Source organism: Neopsephotus bourkii, unplaced genomic scaffold (genome assembly GCF_033783945.1).
Source record: "Neopsephotus bourkii isolate Nb327-2 ecotype Australia unplaced genomic scaffold, CSIRO-AGI_Nbou_v1 NB_756, whole genome shotgun sequence".
Classification (NCBI taxonomy): Eukaryota; Metazoa; Chordata; class Aves; order Psittaciformes; family Psittacidae; genus Neopsephotus; species Neopsephotus bourkii.
Window position 1 is genome coordinate 808,441 of NW_026901254.1, and position 16,671 is coordinate 825,111.

General features: G+C 38.2%; 1 protein-coding gene across 7 annotated transcripts in view; it reads right to left on the bottom strand.

The window, feature by feature from the left end:
* Window positions 1-945: 945 nt before the first annotated feature.
* The window catches only part of MLIP (muscular LMNA interacting protein), a 111,910-nt gene continuing 96,184 nt past the window's right edge, over window positions 946-16,671 (bottom strand). For 5 of the 7 annotated variants that reach the window (XM_061354963.1, XM_061354966.1, XM_061354965.1 and 2 more), the window contains 3 exons: window positions 10,440-10,493; window positions 3,195-3,229; window positions 946-1,051 (listed from right to left, as the gene is read on the bottom strand). In XM_061354963.1, coding sequence (XP_061210947.1) covers window positions 3,203-3,229; window positions 10,440-10,493 — 81 coding nt within the window. In that variant the 3' untranslated portion in view covers window positions 946-1,051; window positions 3,195-3,202. The remainder of the gene's footprint in view (window positions 1,052-3,194; window positions 3,230-10,439; window positions 10,494-16,671) is intronic. The other 2 variants (XM_061354967.1, XM_061354964.1) reach the window with 1 other exon arrangement.

Here is a 16,671-nt window from a genome sequence, read left to right on the forward strand (position 1 = left end):
TTAAAATATTAGTCTTAACCACAATCCATAGCAGTGTGTCAGAAGGCAAAATGCTCCTGTACACCAAGACAGGGCTGTGATGCAAAGGTCTTGAACACACACATACCTGTGAGGTGATTTGTGGTTAAAGAATCAAAGGATCAGCTAGAAAGCAATTAACTCATGCAAGCATCAACAGTCTGCTTCTTTCAACTTATAAAGCATTTTAGAAGCAAACTGCTTCCAACTGGATCCAGGCTCAGGCAGCATTGTGAGGGAGCAGCACAGGGTAAAAATGAAAAAAAGAGCTTAAACTGAAGAGGAAGATGGTGATTATTCCATGTTGGCCAGGAGCGCAGATGGCAAATCTGCCTGCACTCTCCAGCTCGCACAGACACTGCCTGTCCAAAATGGCTATGAGTATTGCATGGCAGGGAGGAATCACTGTGCATGCTGACTGCTGTGGGTGCTGACACAAATGTGAATAGTTCCCTGATTATTTCACAAACATAAGTGTGTGGTGACAAAATGTGACCAAAGTTAAGAGCATGGGAGTGTTTTCCTTCCCAGCAATGTTGACATTCATTCTCAGACACTTGAAATATGTGGAACTAGATTTGCAGGACTGAAAATAAGAATCGCAATAAACACTTTGCAACAAAAATACAGCTTTATTTAATTTCAGCATTCATTATTATTTCAAAAGAAAATATGCTGTTATATTGGCCATCTCTTAAATTAACAAGCTCTTCAAAAAATGATATTACAATATGTCATGTTCACGTGTGCTTCTCTGGGGTTAATTATGCTAGTACATGGTCTCTTGAAAGAGTTTTATTGTTATTACGGCTTTGCAATTGGCATACTGGAAGCATTTTTGTTGTGTTTGGGGGTTGTTTAGTTTGTTTGTTTGTTTGTTTGTTTTGTGGTGTTTTGTTGTTGGGTTTTTTTTTTTTTTTTGAGGGGTTATTTTAGTGGTGTTTTCAATAACATTTGTTCTGTGGATTCCTTCTCAGTACAGAAACAGGACTCAAAATACTCCGCAGTTTTAGCTCTTGAACCTAATCCGAGGCTGCAAAAGAAGAGTTTTTACATGAACAAAAGTTGTCAAAAATACAGATTAATAAACTCTATAACGTGCACTGAGGTCATTTAGTTCTCCTAGTTTATACAACTTGAGGATCAAGCTAACAAATGTAACTCATAGTTCAACAGAAAAAAAGTTCTGTGTCCCTGCCCATAGCAAGGTGTTGGAACTACATGATCTTTAAGGCCCCTGCCGACCCAAACCATTATGTTTCTAATTTATCTTTATAACAGTCCATTATGAAGACATCTAAATTGCTGTGTCTCTACTCTGTCCTTGTTTCTTCTCTTCTGTGTGAAGACACCGAAACCTTTAGAACTTTTCCAGATGTTCCATTTGTTTCCCACATCCCATGCAACTGATTCTTCACTAATACTGAACAGAGACAAGTAATTACCTCCACCATGTTATAACCACTGCCTTCAACATCTCCCTGCAATATAATTTTTCATAACATTACCTCTTCAATTTAGATTCAGTTTGTGGTCCTCTGTAATCTTCAGGGTTTTTTCCAGCAGCATTACAGTAATTCCTTTTCAATTTATGCTGCTTTTTTTGTTTGTTTTTTTGTTTGTTTGTTTAATTTGTCTTCAATGAATTTTATCATATTGATTTCAAGACCATCTCTCTAAGGTGACATTTTCTGAATTCTAACCCTGCCTCCTTAGCTTCTTGCAAGTCCTCCCAAGCAGACAGTATGTGTAAATTTGGTATGCTTACTGTCTATGTGACTGAGCAAGTAATTAGTGGCAATGTTTCATAGTGCTAAAGATAGAAGACATCATTGTGGAAGCCTGTATAAGATGTTCTCTCACTGTAGTAATAAATGATTGCTATCAGAGTCCAGCTTTGCAATCAGTTGCACATCTTGGACAGAGCCTTGGGTGACATGGTTTAGTGTGAAGTGTCCTTGCCCATGGAGGGGGTGTTGGAACTTGATGATCTTAAGGTCCTTTACAACCCTAACTGTTCTAGGATTCTTATGTGAATTTAATTTAGTCTGTATCTGCTTTGCTTGCTTATGAATATCATGTGGGCCTCTCTCAAGGATGTGCTGTACCAAACACATCCTCTGTATCTGTTTTGCTGTTAAAGTGGGAAATGAGGATTTATTTCTGACATGTCACTGTGCAAGTCATCTCCTTATTATTAGGTAGCTGCCTACAAGTGCATTGTTTAAGACTATACCAGTGTCTTGGAAATGCTATTAGGGCTGATTTTTCTGTAATTCTTTAGATTTTCATTTCCTCCTTTGTTAGATATGACACTGTGTTTGCCTTTCTCCAGTTTTCTGGGAACTTATTCATCCTGCTAATCACTAATATTTGAGAAATTGCTTTGATTGAGTATTTTAAGGGTAGGTTTCATTAGACTGTGCTAATTTATGTCAGTATTCCTTCAGACATTTCTTTCCTTTTCTTTTCATGATCCTACTCCCAAATCCTTAATAATAACTGAAATAAACTTTTACTCACAATTAACCTATTTTTCTGAAAACTGGAACAAAGAAAAAGGTATGGAACATTTCAGCCTTTTTTCTTTCACCTATTTGCTGACCTCCCCCCATCAAGTACTATGTTATATCTGCTCTCAAGCATAGTTTTGAGCAACCTGGTCTAGTAGAAAGTGTCCCTTCTCATGGCAGGGGGGTTGGAACTACATGATCTTTAAGGTCCCTTCTAACCCATTCTATTATTCAGTGACTCCATGATTTCCAATATAATATTGTTTAACTCTAGCAAACCATTCATTTTAATGAGCACTATGTGGTTATGTGCTCAAATATAAAATAATCTTATTAATCTTATTTCAATCACATTACTTCAAAATCTAATTCCAGACTACACCTCAATTTTTTCGAACTGTTTGATTGCATCCCACTTGGAATTAATTTAATTGTGGCTTTATTCTGCAAGGTTAAGAAGTAGAGTTATTCTGCATTGGTAATTACTAATGGAAAATCATTCACCAAATATAGACAGCTTATTACCCAAACATTAATTTTGCAGCTAAAGCATCCTATCATCTTTTAAAACAAAACCATAAAACTTTGTTAAAGTGAGAGTAAAGATATAGTTACATATTCAAAGTGGTACTGTAATTAACTCAGAAAAATAGTAATACTCACCATTATAGCTAAACAGAACCTCTTTCATTGGCAGCCTGTAAAAAAGGGAATTAAAAGGTGAAAATGAAATGGAGACGAGAATAAAAACTGCAGTATGTTAAACAGGCACAGTTCTACAAACTGGTGGATAACTTCATACAGCACAGTGCCTCTTAAAAACATTGGTTTCCTGCACTGTTTATTTATAACTCTGCCTACTGAACAGTGGATGATTTTTAAGACGTTGAGATGTTTGAGGAAGTGTACTGCACATAGCAGATTTCAACAGACAAACATCACCTTGGCGAAATGCATGTTAGAGGACATTTTAGGCTCACGTCTCTTTTGGACCTCACCCTGGAAGAACAGAGCTTGTGGCTAACCATTCATTCACATAGCATGGATGCTGTTTTCATCCACCTTAACAAGGCTTTTGACACAGTCTCCTCTTGCACCTCCGTATCCAAACCAAGTAGGGTGGACTACAGCGTGGATGAATAACTGGCTGCTGGATACCTGCCTAAAAGATAGTAGTCAACTGTTCAACGTCTCTGTTCTAGGTGGAATTTCAGAGGATGCTAGTATGGCATGGGTGGACATGGGTGGTAGGAGAGCCAGGAATTATGGATGTTGCTAACTTGGAGAGGAAGGGGAGACTGATACGTGAGGGTATGGCTCCCATATAGAGGACTTTTGCAGATTAGAGGAATGTGCTGGCAGAAGCTTCGTGAGCAAAGGCAAATACAGAATCCTGCATCTGGTGGGGGACAAGGTGAATGGAGGAAGTGAACAACCCTGTGCAACAGTACAGGCCAATGACTGACTGGCTTACTGGCAGGTCTGCGGAGGTCTGACTGGCACCAAACTGAACGTGGGTTAGTCCACGCTTCTTGTAGTAAAGGATAACCTCATCTACAGTTGCATTAACTAGAGCATAGCCAGGAGTTATTATTCTGTTTTGCTAGTCACTACTGAGGCTGCATCTGGAACACAGTTTCCATTTTTGAGCCCTCCCAATAGAAAAGAGTTTAAGTCAAGCAAACACAAAAACACAGCAGGGGATCATCAGGATGGTGGTGAGCGTTCCCTGATTTCTGGGAAAGGCGTATGATACATGAGGGGGGGCTACATGGTTTGATTAAGCTGAAAAGTAAGTTAAGGGGTATCTGTTTTCCCTCTCCAGATACTTAATAAGGGTTTATAGACAGCTCAGATTTGTATGGTGAAAGAAAAGGAGGTAACAAACGAGGAAATTATAACTAGCCATAAGGAAATATATTTGTTAACACGAGTGGTCAAACACTACAAATAATTATATGAAGACAGGCTGAGAAAGTTGGGCCTGTTCAGCCCAGAGAAGAGAACGCTGCATGGAGACCTCATAGCAGCCTTCCAGTATCTGAAGGGGGCCTAAAAGGATACTGGGGACGGACTCTTCATCAGGGACTGGAGTGGTAGGAAAAGGGGTGATGGGTTCAAACTTAAACAGAGGAAGTTCAGGTAAGATATAAGGAAGAAGTTCTTTACTGTGAGGGTGGTGAGACACTGGAATGCTCCATCCCTGGCAGTGTTCAAAGCCAGGTTGGACAGAGCCTTGAGTAATATGGTTTAGTGTAAGGTGTCCCTGCCCATGGCAGGGGCATTGGAACTAGCTGATCTTAAGGTCCCTTCCAACTCTAATCATTCTGTGATTCTATGATTCTGTGATTCTGCCATTCTAATTACTTATGCATTACTTAAGTATTGAATAATAAAAAGCTTCTTCAGACTACAGCTGTGTTCTGACTACTTATTCAGGGCAAGCTCTTCTCCTCTAAAGTTATTATGCAGTAATAAGCTGTTGTCTAAATTAGACCAAATACAACAGTTGCTTCTTAAAACCAAATATAATTAGATTAAAATTGCAGTTTAAATTACATACTGGCATTTCATACTTTCTCTGTATTACATTTTTATTATTTATCTATATGGTATACACTTTCAGGGTTTTAAATGTAAACCTACTGTATAAGTAGTACATACACAGTAATACTTCTTATAGCTATCACATTAGAAATAAAATCTCAGTAATGCATTAAATGTTTTTTCCTGTTAATGCATGGTGATTTACACTGCCCTTTCATGTCAGAAAAAACTATAACTGAAATATTTTACTTAAAACAAGGCGGTATTATTGAAGCTTGCTAAAAGTATTGCCCAAATACCTGTTGCAAGCATAAATTAATATTTAAAACTAAAAAGTTTAAAGCATTGCTAAAGTACAAATAGGATGTCTGCTAATATTTAAAGTTTTTTGCTAGATAATTCACAAGTGTTAATTGTTTGGACTTACCTTTCTACTTATAAATATCAGAAGACTGCAGTCTATTGTTCCCATTTAACCACCCACCCATTTAGGAGGTTAAAGAATTTGTTACAGTTAACAGCTGAAAGTCTTATTCTATAATAAAAGAAGTAATTATTCCTAATTTTAATGCTTATTTGGTGGGTCATCAAATTTTCAGTTAAATGAACTGTTGTGATGATATGGAGACAGCCTTGGGCTGCAGTCTTTGGTTTGTTCAAAATAAACTAGTGGTTGGTGAGACTATCACTTCACAGACATACTGTTCATTTTGCTCCAAAATATTTTGGAAGATCACAGGTTAAGTCAGAACAGTTCTCATTTTGGATGTAAGTGACATCAAAACATCAAAGGATTTTCTAATTTGAATTATCTAAGAGTTGTTTTAATATGTATTGCTGTTGTCCTATGCCTGATTATTTGTTGCCTTAATCTCTCTGCTTAGACTTAGTATGTGCAGCATTCTTTACGAATTGCCTAATGTCCCCTAGCTAGTTAGATAATTCATAAACTCTGAAAACCAGTGGTGCTGTAAATATCATTCTGACCCTGCATCCCAGGTGTGGGAACAGAATTAATGCTGACTTTCTCACAGTGTAACACAGCCATACCCTGTGGCCTGGCTAGCTATGGAGCTGGCAACAGCACTCTACCACACTAGTCTATTCCAGCTCTTCACTATCTGGAGGACAGGGCTGTAATTTTATGCAAGACTGAAAGTATAAAGTGACTAGTGTGTCTGTGATGTGACAGGTAGAAACCCTGCGTTTATGTCTCCAAGGAAAGCACTAGGAGAAACACAGTCTTCTGCCTCAATATGTCAGGGTAGGACCTGCACCAAATGGAAGAAAGCAGTTGAACAAAGGAGGTGAACATGTGAGTAAAAGCAGCTTCTGACACAGTTCCCACTAGTTTTATTAGGTATCTACAATATCCTGATTCTTGCTTTGACAGGGATCTTCTTTACAAGTTGAAAACATATTGAACAGTACATGAGAGCTGAATCATTCCAGAATACCTAAGCACTACCAGCAACCTCTCTCAGGCTGTCAGAATAACCTGGAGGAGAAGGCAGACTGTACCCTACCCTCGCATCTTCATACCAGAGGCAGGGGAGTGCAAGCCTCTGCTATGGGCACAGCCCATGCTCATCCATCCCTGCTCCATAGTTATTATGCTGCCAAGCAACTTCATGGGGGATTTTGTAAACTCTGGGATTTTCTGTGTAAATCCACGGTACAATGACCAGGGTTTTTTTAACTGGAAGAACATCACTGTGCTCTGATAGTGCCAGTTGTGTCGGAGCTTTGGTTTAACATTAAAACCCTTACATAAATCCTTTAGTACAAGGACTATTTCATAAAATGGGTGCATTTTCTTCTTATATGTAGAGTCTATCAATGATTAGTACTAATGCTGACCTCTGACCAAGAACACTCCTTAAGAAAATAAAGATTAAGAGCAATGTATAATAGAACTTTGGACCTTACTGACATTTCATTTTCATAGAATTTCAGATTTCAAGGACTTTTGTTATTGAAGCATTTTAAAATGGAGCAGGTCAGATGATTGTTTCCTCTTGTAAAAAAAAAAAAAAAAAAAAACAAAACAAAACAGCAAACAAACAACAAAACAAGCCCAGACCTTTCCCCCTCCCTTGAAAAAACCCAAACCCAAAACAAAAAAGAGCTTCTTGCACAAAAGTCAGTGAAATTCTGTCACACTTGAAGTCAATGAAATAAACTTTTTCTCATAGGGTCTTTTTATGAATGTTGCCCTGCATGCAATGTCTTTTTGTGACTATATGGGAACTTATGCCCCCTGTTCCTTCTAAAGATTCTGACACAATACAATTCTGAGAACGATTATAACATCATAACCTGGGCAAACACAAGGTTTACTTGAAAAGAAGACAGTATTGAAAATTACTGGTGTATGTCTTGGTTAAGGTTTTAAAGGCAGCATCCTTCAGATCTCTTCCCGTTAAAAACACTGTCTGTAGAAAAGGATTTTTCTAGGAGGAGAATGTCCCTTATTTGCTTTCCTGATTTCTCATTGACAGATCTGATTTGCTTCATGCATGAAGACAAGAATGTTGTTCTTCTGAATACAAAGGTAACTCCTTCCCATCCCCCCTGACCCTGAATACTTTGCTGTGAGGAAAGCAATACAAATTACTAAGCAGAAGCTAGCAGCACCTTCCTTTCTTTCCTTCTCTCACTCCTTCCTAAAGGTCAAGGATGTGCTTGCATTTCACAGAGCATCTGCCCAATCTTTTTTGGAATTGCGTAAATCACACTGATGTTTTCTCCGTGTGTTTTTAGCTCTGAGGGAGGAACATTGTGGGAGAATCAGTATGAGCCTATACATAATTTTAGATAAAAAATTGCATTTCAGGGAGGACAGAGAGTACAAGACAGGGATCTAGAAATCTTATTACCACAGTAGGAGTAATGCTGGGCTTATACCTTGGCAGAATTTTTCCTAATCAGTTTATACAAACAGGACTTCACTGATAAAAGGGAAACATTAAATTAGGTGGACACCTGTGAGTTGTGTAAACTCATAAAGTGTAAATTCAGTATAAGCAGTTCCCAGATAGGTTCCTAAATAAGAAGGAACAACATAGATGCTTGAAAGATATTGTGATATTAGAAATTATCAACCAAGAACTACCACTTCCAGAGCAGCTAGAAAAAGTGGCTTGAATCTTCTGAGCTGCTTCTCTGTTTCTCTCTTGTCTCTCTCCAGGACTGCATAAACATTGATGTCCTTCTGAGTATCAGTGCTGTATATTTCCCTCTCCAGCAATAGATCTCAAGGGAAACAGATGTCTTTGTTCAGTCCTTCTTGACTGAAAATAAGCAAAGAGGATCATCTTTAGCCGTATTTGTGTCTTCTTTGCCCCTTTCTAAATATGGTAAGACATTGCTCAGTCAACATGGCCAACATGCTGTACCCTGCTCACCTCCTGCTAAAAAGAAGATATAACTGGGGGGGGAGAGAAATTAGATAACATTCCCTGTGCAAGTACTTTGAAAAGTTCACTGGAGAAGACTTTGATTTGTAATAGAGAAAACAGAAAATGTGTCATCTCTTGATGTTAATTCCTGACCAGCTTGTGGTGAGCCTGACAAAATTCTTCCTGCTACGCATGGACTGGATTACACCTGTATAGTCATCCTCAGATACAAAATACAAATTAGTGACAGGCCCCAGGGAACCAGCACAAATAGCTTGCTCAGCTGAACCAAATAGCATTTGACATTTTTTTCCAACTTTAAAGCTGTTTGCTTCCACCCAGCATTATTGTACATGGTGAATGACTGCCACCCAATAAGATGATAATCAGTGGAAAAACAAAGAGTACTGATATCAGCCCAGATAAATCCTTTTGCTTCCAATTGATTGTCTTTAGTCTTTGTAAATGCAGCAACAAATGAATTCTAAAGGTCATGGTACAAATGTTCCAACTGTGGGAGTACATTAAAGTTTTTTAATAAATTTCTTGCTAAAAATTCTGTTCAAAGTGTTTCTTCAAAATCAAGGCAGTTTTCTGAAGATAGTTCTATATATTTTATCTGCCTTGGAACAGACCAAGTTGGCCTCCAACCAAAGGAATTCTGCACTTCTGCTACCATTGTCAATTCATTATTAAGAATATCTCATGTTTTTAAGAATATCTCGAAGTAGTCTAACTTTATGATGTCAGCATGAGATGTTTCACTTTCTGAAGTGATCTCAATAATGCATCAGTTAAACTGTTTGTCTTCTTTCTTAAAATAAATGTTTTTAAAAAGATTTGACTTTCCATTAGGTCTACAAAGCTCTTCCTCAATGTGAATGATGAGAGATGGGGGTTGAGCTGCTTGTTTTCTTCTATATTTTCAAATACAGAAAAATCAGCTGCTTCATCAAAGTCTGCATATATATACATATAAACACATGCATACTTACTATATACATACAAACACACACACACACGTATATATGGAAAGGACATGATCATGTTGGAGATGGTCAGTGGGCTGGAGCACCTAACCTAGAGAGACAGGCTGAGAAGGTTGGGCTTTGTTCAGCCTGGAGAAGGCTCAGGGGAGACCTCAGAGCAGCTTTCTAGTAACTAAAGGGGCCCTACAAGAAAGCTAGAGAGGGATTACTTTCAAAAGCCTGCGGTAAAGAATATGATAGTTAATTAAATTACATATGTTTATTTCAACACCAAGGCTGTAATTCAGCTTCATGAGCATGACCTTCTTGGAAAAAAGACTTGCCTGAGACAGCAGAATCTTTTTAATTTTATCTAAACTGCCTCAATAGAAAATTGATCACATGTAGCAGATCACTTCTGCTCATACTGAATGAATTATCAAGGGTGGTAAACACTCTGGTCCCAGAGTTTAGATATGTAAAAAGTAGGGAATTAGCCACTGAATTTAGATTTTAAGATTTGTATCCTTCTTCAAAGGCAAATAGAACTGGTACTGAATTTTGATACTAGGCAAACTTGCACTGTATGTTTTTATGTTTTCTTGACAGTCCTTTATGAAATTCTCAATAACTAATTCTAAGTGCTTCTAGTAGTTGTTGTACCTGTTATTTAGAACAGAAGTTATAACAGTGACTGTAAATCGAGAAACGGATGATTTAAATGGGGCTAACTAAAAAGCACATATCAGGAAACTGAAGTGGAAATCTTGGAATTACTCCAAGTTCACATAAGCAACACAGTCTGCAACACAACTCTGATGTTTTTTATTCTTAATGATTAAGAATGACTAATATTTATCTAGTTTATGCAATGGACAAAAGCAGACTTGAGAGCACAGCATATTTTTGCTCACCAAGTTGGCACGAACTACATGAATAAAAGATAAAGCTAGCATGCAAATGCTTAACCCAATTAAATGTCAACTGATTACCTCCTTAGAGCTGAATGTTTCATTTTCTGGAATACGCACTATGGCATGACTGGGCTGCCGGGCCAAGATGTCACAGGTTGGAGAGAGCATGATGTTAAAAACAGGAAAAAAAAATTATCAGTTCAATTTCTATATAAACTATCACTACAGTTTAATAACAAAAGCAAATACCCTCAGTCTTGCAAAGGATAGCAAGGCAATGAAAGCCTATTTGTCTTCAACAGGCTACCTGCCAAAAAAGCTCTCTTTCACTACTATTTTATCTGTATGAAAATCCATTTCAAGGTACAGTCTGTTTTCTATTATATCATATTCCATAATTAAAAGGGTGGGAAGGGATAGATCACTTTCCAATCTGAAGGAGGTATCTCAACTAAAAATCACAGCAAGGGCACCTGCCGTATAATACATCTGAGATAATGCATATAAAGTTATTTAAAATGCAATCGTATATTTGTCACTTTGAATATCCATCTTCTTAAATCTCCTCCAAAAGAGCTCTCCTTAATCTTACGTTTCATAGACATAAATCATACAAACACTTAACTAAAAAATGCTGTATAACAGAAATTAGTATGTGCAGAAAGGAGTTTTGGATCTCAGTGATTTTCCAGTGTTTTGAGTATTATATGACTTTCACCTGAGCAATGAAGTTTGATGAATATGACTCAATTGAACAACCACACCAATTTCAATAAGATTTTAATTAGTAATAGGTAAACTAGGTAATTAATAGGATAGTAATTAGGTAAATAGATAAGCCAGAGCTAATAAAGGCAATGTTAAGATCACAAGCTTATGATGTTTTCCTATGCAGTGACACAGAGACATCCTCTTTAGAGGAAAGCTTGCTGAAAGTGTTGGGGTTTGGGTATTTTAGACTTCTATGAAAACAAAGTTGGAAGAAGCCTACTTTCAGTGTATCAAAGGCATTACTTTGTTTTGGTATTTAGATCAAATAGTTAATTAACAGATGATGTGTTGCTCTAAAAGATATTGTTCTTGTCCTAAGAAGATTAATTTCGAAACTGTTTCTTGGAAGCAAAACTGATCTGCTAAACTGCCCCTGTATATAAAGAAGGATACTGAAGTGGAATATACTTTAATTTTCTGTGATTATGTAATAGATATGCTATGTATTGCTATCCCTCTTTGTAAATTTTCCCTGATTCATTTTCAGGGAAGCAGGAATCAACTCTATCAATAAGAGCAGCAGTTACAGAAGCTTTGACCCATTTTGCTTCTTTTTTTTTGCTTCTTCCCCCCCCCCAAAAAAAAAAAAAAAGAAAGAAAAGGCAAATTATTAACTTTAGGCACCGAGTTTATTTATTCATGAATTAAATGTAGACAAGGGAATAGTTTTAGGCAAATAAAGAGTAAGGAAGAAGTAAGAAACCTTGATCCTTTCAGCAGCAACATTTCTCCCTCTGCTGCATACTTGGCTCCTGAGTTTAGCCAGCACAGCCCCTAGACTTTACACCACACCACTACTGAAGCACTGACAGGAGGAATTTAATGGCTTAAGTGGGAGACCAAAGTCCTGTTTCTAAGCCAAGCACCCTGCAACTACCAAGGGTGGGCAAACCTTGGTGATACACAGGTACAAAGTTCTAACTAGACATGCAGTGTCATGACAAGCTCATTTAATTGAAATAAACCTTGGATTTATCTGTTGCCTCACCAGAATATACAGCTCTCCTTTCCAGGAAAAGAAGGGTCAATCACAAAGAGTGAAAAGTATTGATCATTTTCTCTTTACTTTGTGATGTGCACCTAAATTCTCTGAGAACTGTCTACTGCTTGTTGCAGTAAAGAAAAGCTCCCTAGCCAGGTAGTGATCTGAGAATGCAACAGCTCTTTTTCTCAAATTGCACAAAGACCAAACAATGAAAAATGCACTTTTATTGTGTTATCTCATCCTGGCCTTTCTTGCTAGTATTCATTGCCTGTCATGGTGACCTGAAATGCCTCTCTGAGTCATGATTCTTCCTTACCTTGTTCCTTGAGTATGAGGTTTCAAGTTCCTCCTTAGTTCTGACAAACCCAGTAATTTATTTTTTTTTTAATCCAAGAAATATATTTGCTTCCTTTATTTTGATAGCATCCTCTTTTCAATATAAAGACCCAACATTTATAGCAGTCTCCATAGGGTGGGAAATTATTTCTGGACATGCACACTTAACGTTGAATAATTTGGAGAGGCTTAATTGAAAGAAGTGAGAGGCAAACAAGAATTTAACTGATTAATAATGGAGAAAAAAAAACATTCAAAAGGCTGAAAACCTGGAGAAAAATTGAACAACATAAAGTTCTCTGCTTGCACCAGGCTTCTCTGACATAAGTTACCTTAGAAGAGTCTATACATTCTATAGTCAGGTGTCTGGAGACCTGATTTTGCCATGACATGGAGTCACATACGGTTACATTTATAAAAAACTTTTAAGTAGTACTTTAGTGAATATGCCGCACACAAACCAAGCGCTGCATTCTTTCTGCTGAAATAATGCTTAGTCTTGCAGGTCCCTGAAAGGAGGGTGTTATATTTTTTCCTGGAATTGTACAGCTATGCCTCTGCCAGCTGCAAAGGAGCTGAGTGCCTCGGCCTGGGTGACTTCATACTAATTAGCTGGAGGCTTTTTCACTGTGTTATTTCTATCAAGCATCAGTGTAATCTGAAATGTGTTAGACTTGCTATGGAAGAAGTCCTATGCCTGTTCTCCCAGAGTTTAACCAAGAGGCTACAGAGTCTTACTCTTTCCTCCATGATTTTTCCCTAAAAATATAATTCTTGTTTTCTTGAATGCACACCAAGCCAATCCCACAAACAGGATGGAACTTGCTGTCCCAGTGCTTTTGCTTTCTGCATCTGTGTGGGTATGGAATGGATTCTGCTGGAAAGGAGCGAATGAGTTTAAATCTCTGCAGGGTGAGATAAGCACTGTAATCAGATCTCTCACTGTCTGGGCAAGTATTAAAGAAGGGCATTGGCATCTCCATGCTGTCTTGTCTGTATGGCAGTCAGCCGGAGCTGTAGTAACAAGACAGCCTACCTGATTAAACTCAACCTTGTGCCTGAATCATAGTACAACTTACAGCACTAAGCACAGGGAAAAGATCCTCACAGAGAACGATCATCTTGGCAAAGATGAGCCATCAAGATCAGAGTACCAGACAGTCAACTTCAAAGTACCAGAATGCAAGGTAGGTTGAATGAGGTGGGATTAATACCCTTACTAGACACTGTGACTATCATCCCTCAGAGTTATACAGTAATGTGCTCATGTCCACAAGATCTGAATTATGATTTCAGCTTGGACTATGTACTTTTTATGTGTGTGTTGTCTTAATGAGATCTCATCAAGCTCTGTCACTGGCAGTCATTCAAATCCAGGTCAAAACAGGTAGCAAGAAACCTTAGTTTCTCCCACAAATGTAAAGGAATTGCAGCTGTTGATGTTGAAAGATGACAATATTGCTTTTATAATTTCTACTTTTAATGCCTTTGTCAGTTACAAAATTCTGCATTACTCTTACAAGGTTAATTAATAATTTTTAAGTTTCCAGATCTCACTCTATTTTCTTATGATATTTTCCTTATTCTTTCTGAGAAGAGTGAAAGAGAAAAATAGGCAAATCTGCTTTTGTGGCTGCAAAAATTGTACTGTGGAGGGTGGATATCCTGACAATATTAAAGTATGTAAAGCATGTAAGATCAAAGGAAAATTATATGCTTGGCCAAAATAACCTTTTGCAGAATCAGCCAAGGCATAAAAAAAGGTGATTATATAATATCTTAGTTAGACCTTTGTTCATTTAGCTCTGTAGGGTAATCAGTAAGACATATTTGCCTTTAAAAGGTCGGTTTATCTTTATTGTGCTATGAATCACAGCTGTCTCTGAATAATATAAAGCTTTCTGAGGTGTTCTCAAGGTAAGACCTTTTTCATAAATCTAAGTGACTCTCTAGAGGGTCTGCAACCTTTGCTAATTGAGGCACAGGTTTAAAACCCTTTGGAACCAGACAAGGTACATAAAAAATAAGAATGTTTCAACTATAGTAACCAGAGAACATTCATGTATACACTATTCTTTCAAGCTACTCTGTTAAGACCATTAAGTTAAGCCACTTTGAAAATAAATAGGTAATATAGATTTCTGTTGGAGCAATCCCAGGCACAGCTACAGGCTGGGCAGAGAAGAGATTCAGAGCATCCCTGCAGAGAAGGACTTGGGGGTATTGGTCGATGAGAAAATGAACATGAACCAGCTTCAGTGTGTGCTCGCAGCCCAGAAAGCCAACCGTATCCTGGGCTGCATCAAAAGGAGTGTGACCAGGAGGTCGAAGGAGGTGATCCTGCCCCTCTACTCTGCTCTCATGAGACCTCACTTGGAGTATTGTGTGCAGTTCTGGTGTCCTCAACATAAAAAGGACATGGAACTGTTGGAAGAAGTCTGGAGGAGAGCCACGAGGATGATCAGGGGACTGGAGCACCTCCCGTATGAAGATAGGCTGAGACAGTTGGGGCTGTTCAGCCTGGAGAAGAGAAGGCTGCGTGGAGACGTCATAGCAGCCTTCCAGTATCTGAAGGGGCCTACAGGGATGCTATGGAGGAACTCTTTATTAGGGACTGTAGTGACAGGACAAGGGGAAACGAGTTAAAACTTAAACAGGGGAAGTTTAGATTGGATATAAGGAAGAAATTCTTTCCTGTTAGGGTGATGAGGCACTGGAATAGGTTGCCCAGGGAGGCTGTGAATCCTCCATCCCTGGAAGTGTTCAAGGCCAGGTTGGACAAGGCCTTGGGTGATATGGTTTAGAGCAAGGTGTCCCTGCAAATGGCAGGGGGGTTGGAACTTGATGATCTTAAGGTCCTTTCCAACCCTAACTATTCTATGATTCTATTATTCTATAAGATTTGCATGAAACACAGAGTCATTTCTTCACAACAGGAAAAATTGCTAATTTCTAAAACACTAAAAAAGTTTGTTTATACACATATAATAAGTAAACTTTTTTTATAAAACAATTTTATAGATAATTACTTTTTCTGAATGCAAGCAGAAGAAATCTAGGGTACCACTAAATGTTAAGACACCCACAGCAGCAAAAACTACCTTCAACAAAGGGGAGAGAAAATATATAATGTAAAGAGCCAACTTATGACAATGCAGTCTCTCTGAAATTACATTTCAAAGATTCAGTCAGTTAAATACCCATTTTTTTGCAATTTCTACCTCTCTATCAAGAAAAGCAGAAATGCTGATCACAACAAAGATTTGTAACACACCTTCAGCCACCTATGTCCTGACTGACTTGCAAATCATTATTATATAGTACCATACTTGTGCATTTTTAACTTGAAGATTCCAAACCTCTCCTCAGATACTGGTAAGTATGCGCACAAGACAGACAGCTCACACACAGGCACGGTTCCGTGACAGGTTTTCACAGGACACAGCCTGGAGGGCGCCAGAGTGGGGTGAGACTGAAAGATTTGTATGAGAATACCAGATGCTGGAGCAGTTACAGGGCTTTGCAGTAGGGATTCCTTATCTTTAAGTGGAGCTGGAGAGAGGGAGAATCACACAAGTGCAGTAGTGAATCAATTTTTCCTTGAGCTGCCTTTTCTAAGCCATGTTGAACGTCTCATGCTGGGCTAACCATTGGTGGAATTGGGTGGGGATTTTCTGCCAAAATGATTTTTCAATGAAAAACATCAGCAACAGAAAAAAAAGAAGCTTTCTGCAAAACATTTTGATCCCTTGTAAACTCTCGCTAGTCATTTAGAAAATTAAAATGCAGTGTTTAATTGCAAGAAATCCCACCTGTAACTGGCATATTGTGTTTTCTGACCTGGATGTTTCATTTTACATCACTTTCATAAAACATTCAAAAGTATTTCACTATCAGTTCACTCTGTGGCAATAACGATAAGAACCTCTGTTCTCTGCTGTGGGCTAATCAAGCTCTGCAGTTCCTCACAGGGCTAATTTCACTATAAGTGATTACAGGAGCTGGTGGCCAGCAAGGGTACTGGGCCCGTAACAAATACTTGGGGGAAGAAAACCACAACCTGCAGACCTACAGGGTAAGGCAGCAGAGACAAACATCCTTTAAACATATGGATTAGATCTGCACTGAGTTAGATTGTATAACCCAAATGATGCATATTGATTTCTGGAGTATTTAAATGTTTTCAAATTCTCGTCTGTATTGGAAAGAACATTTCAG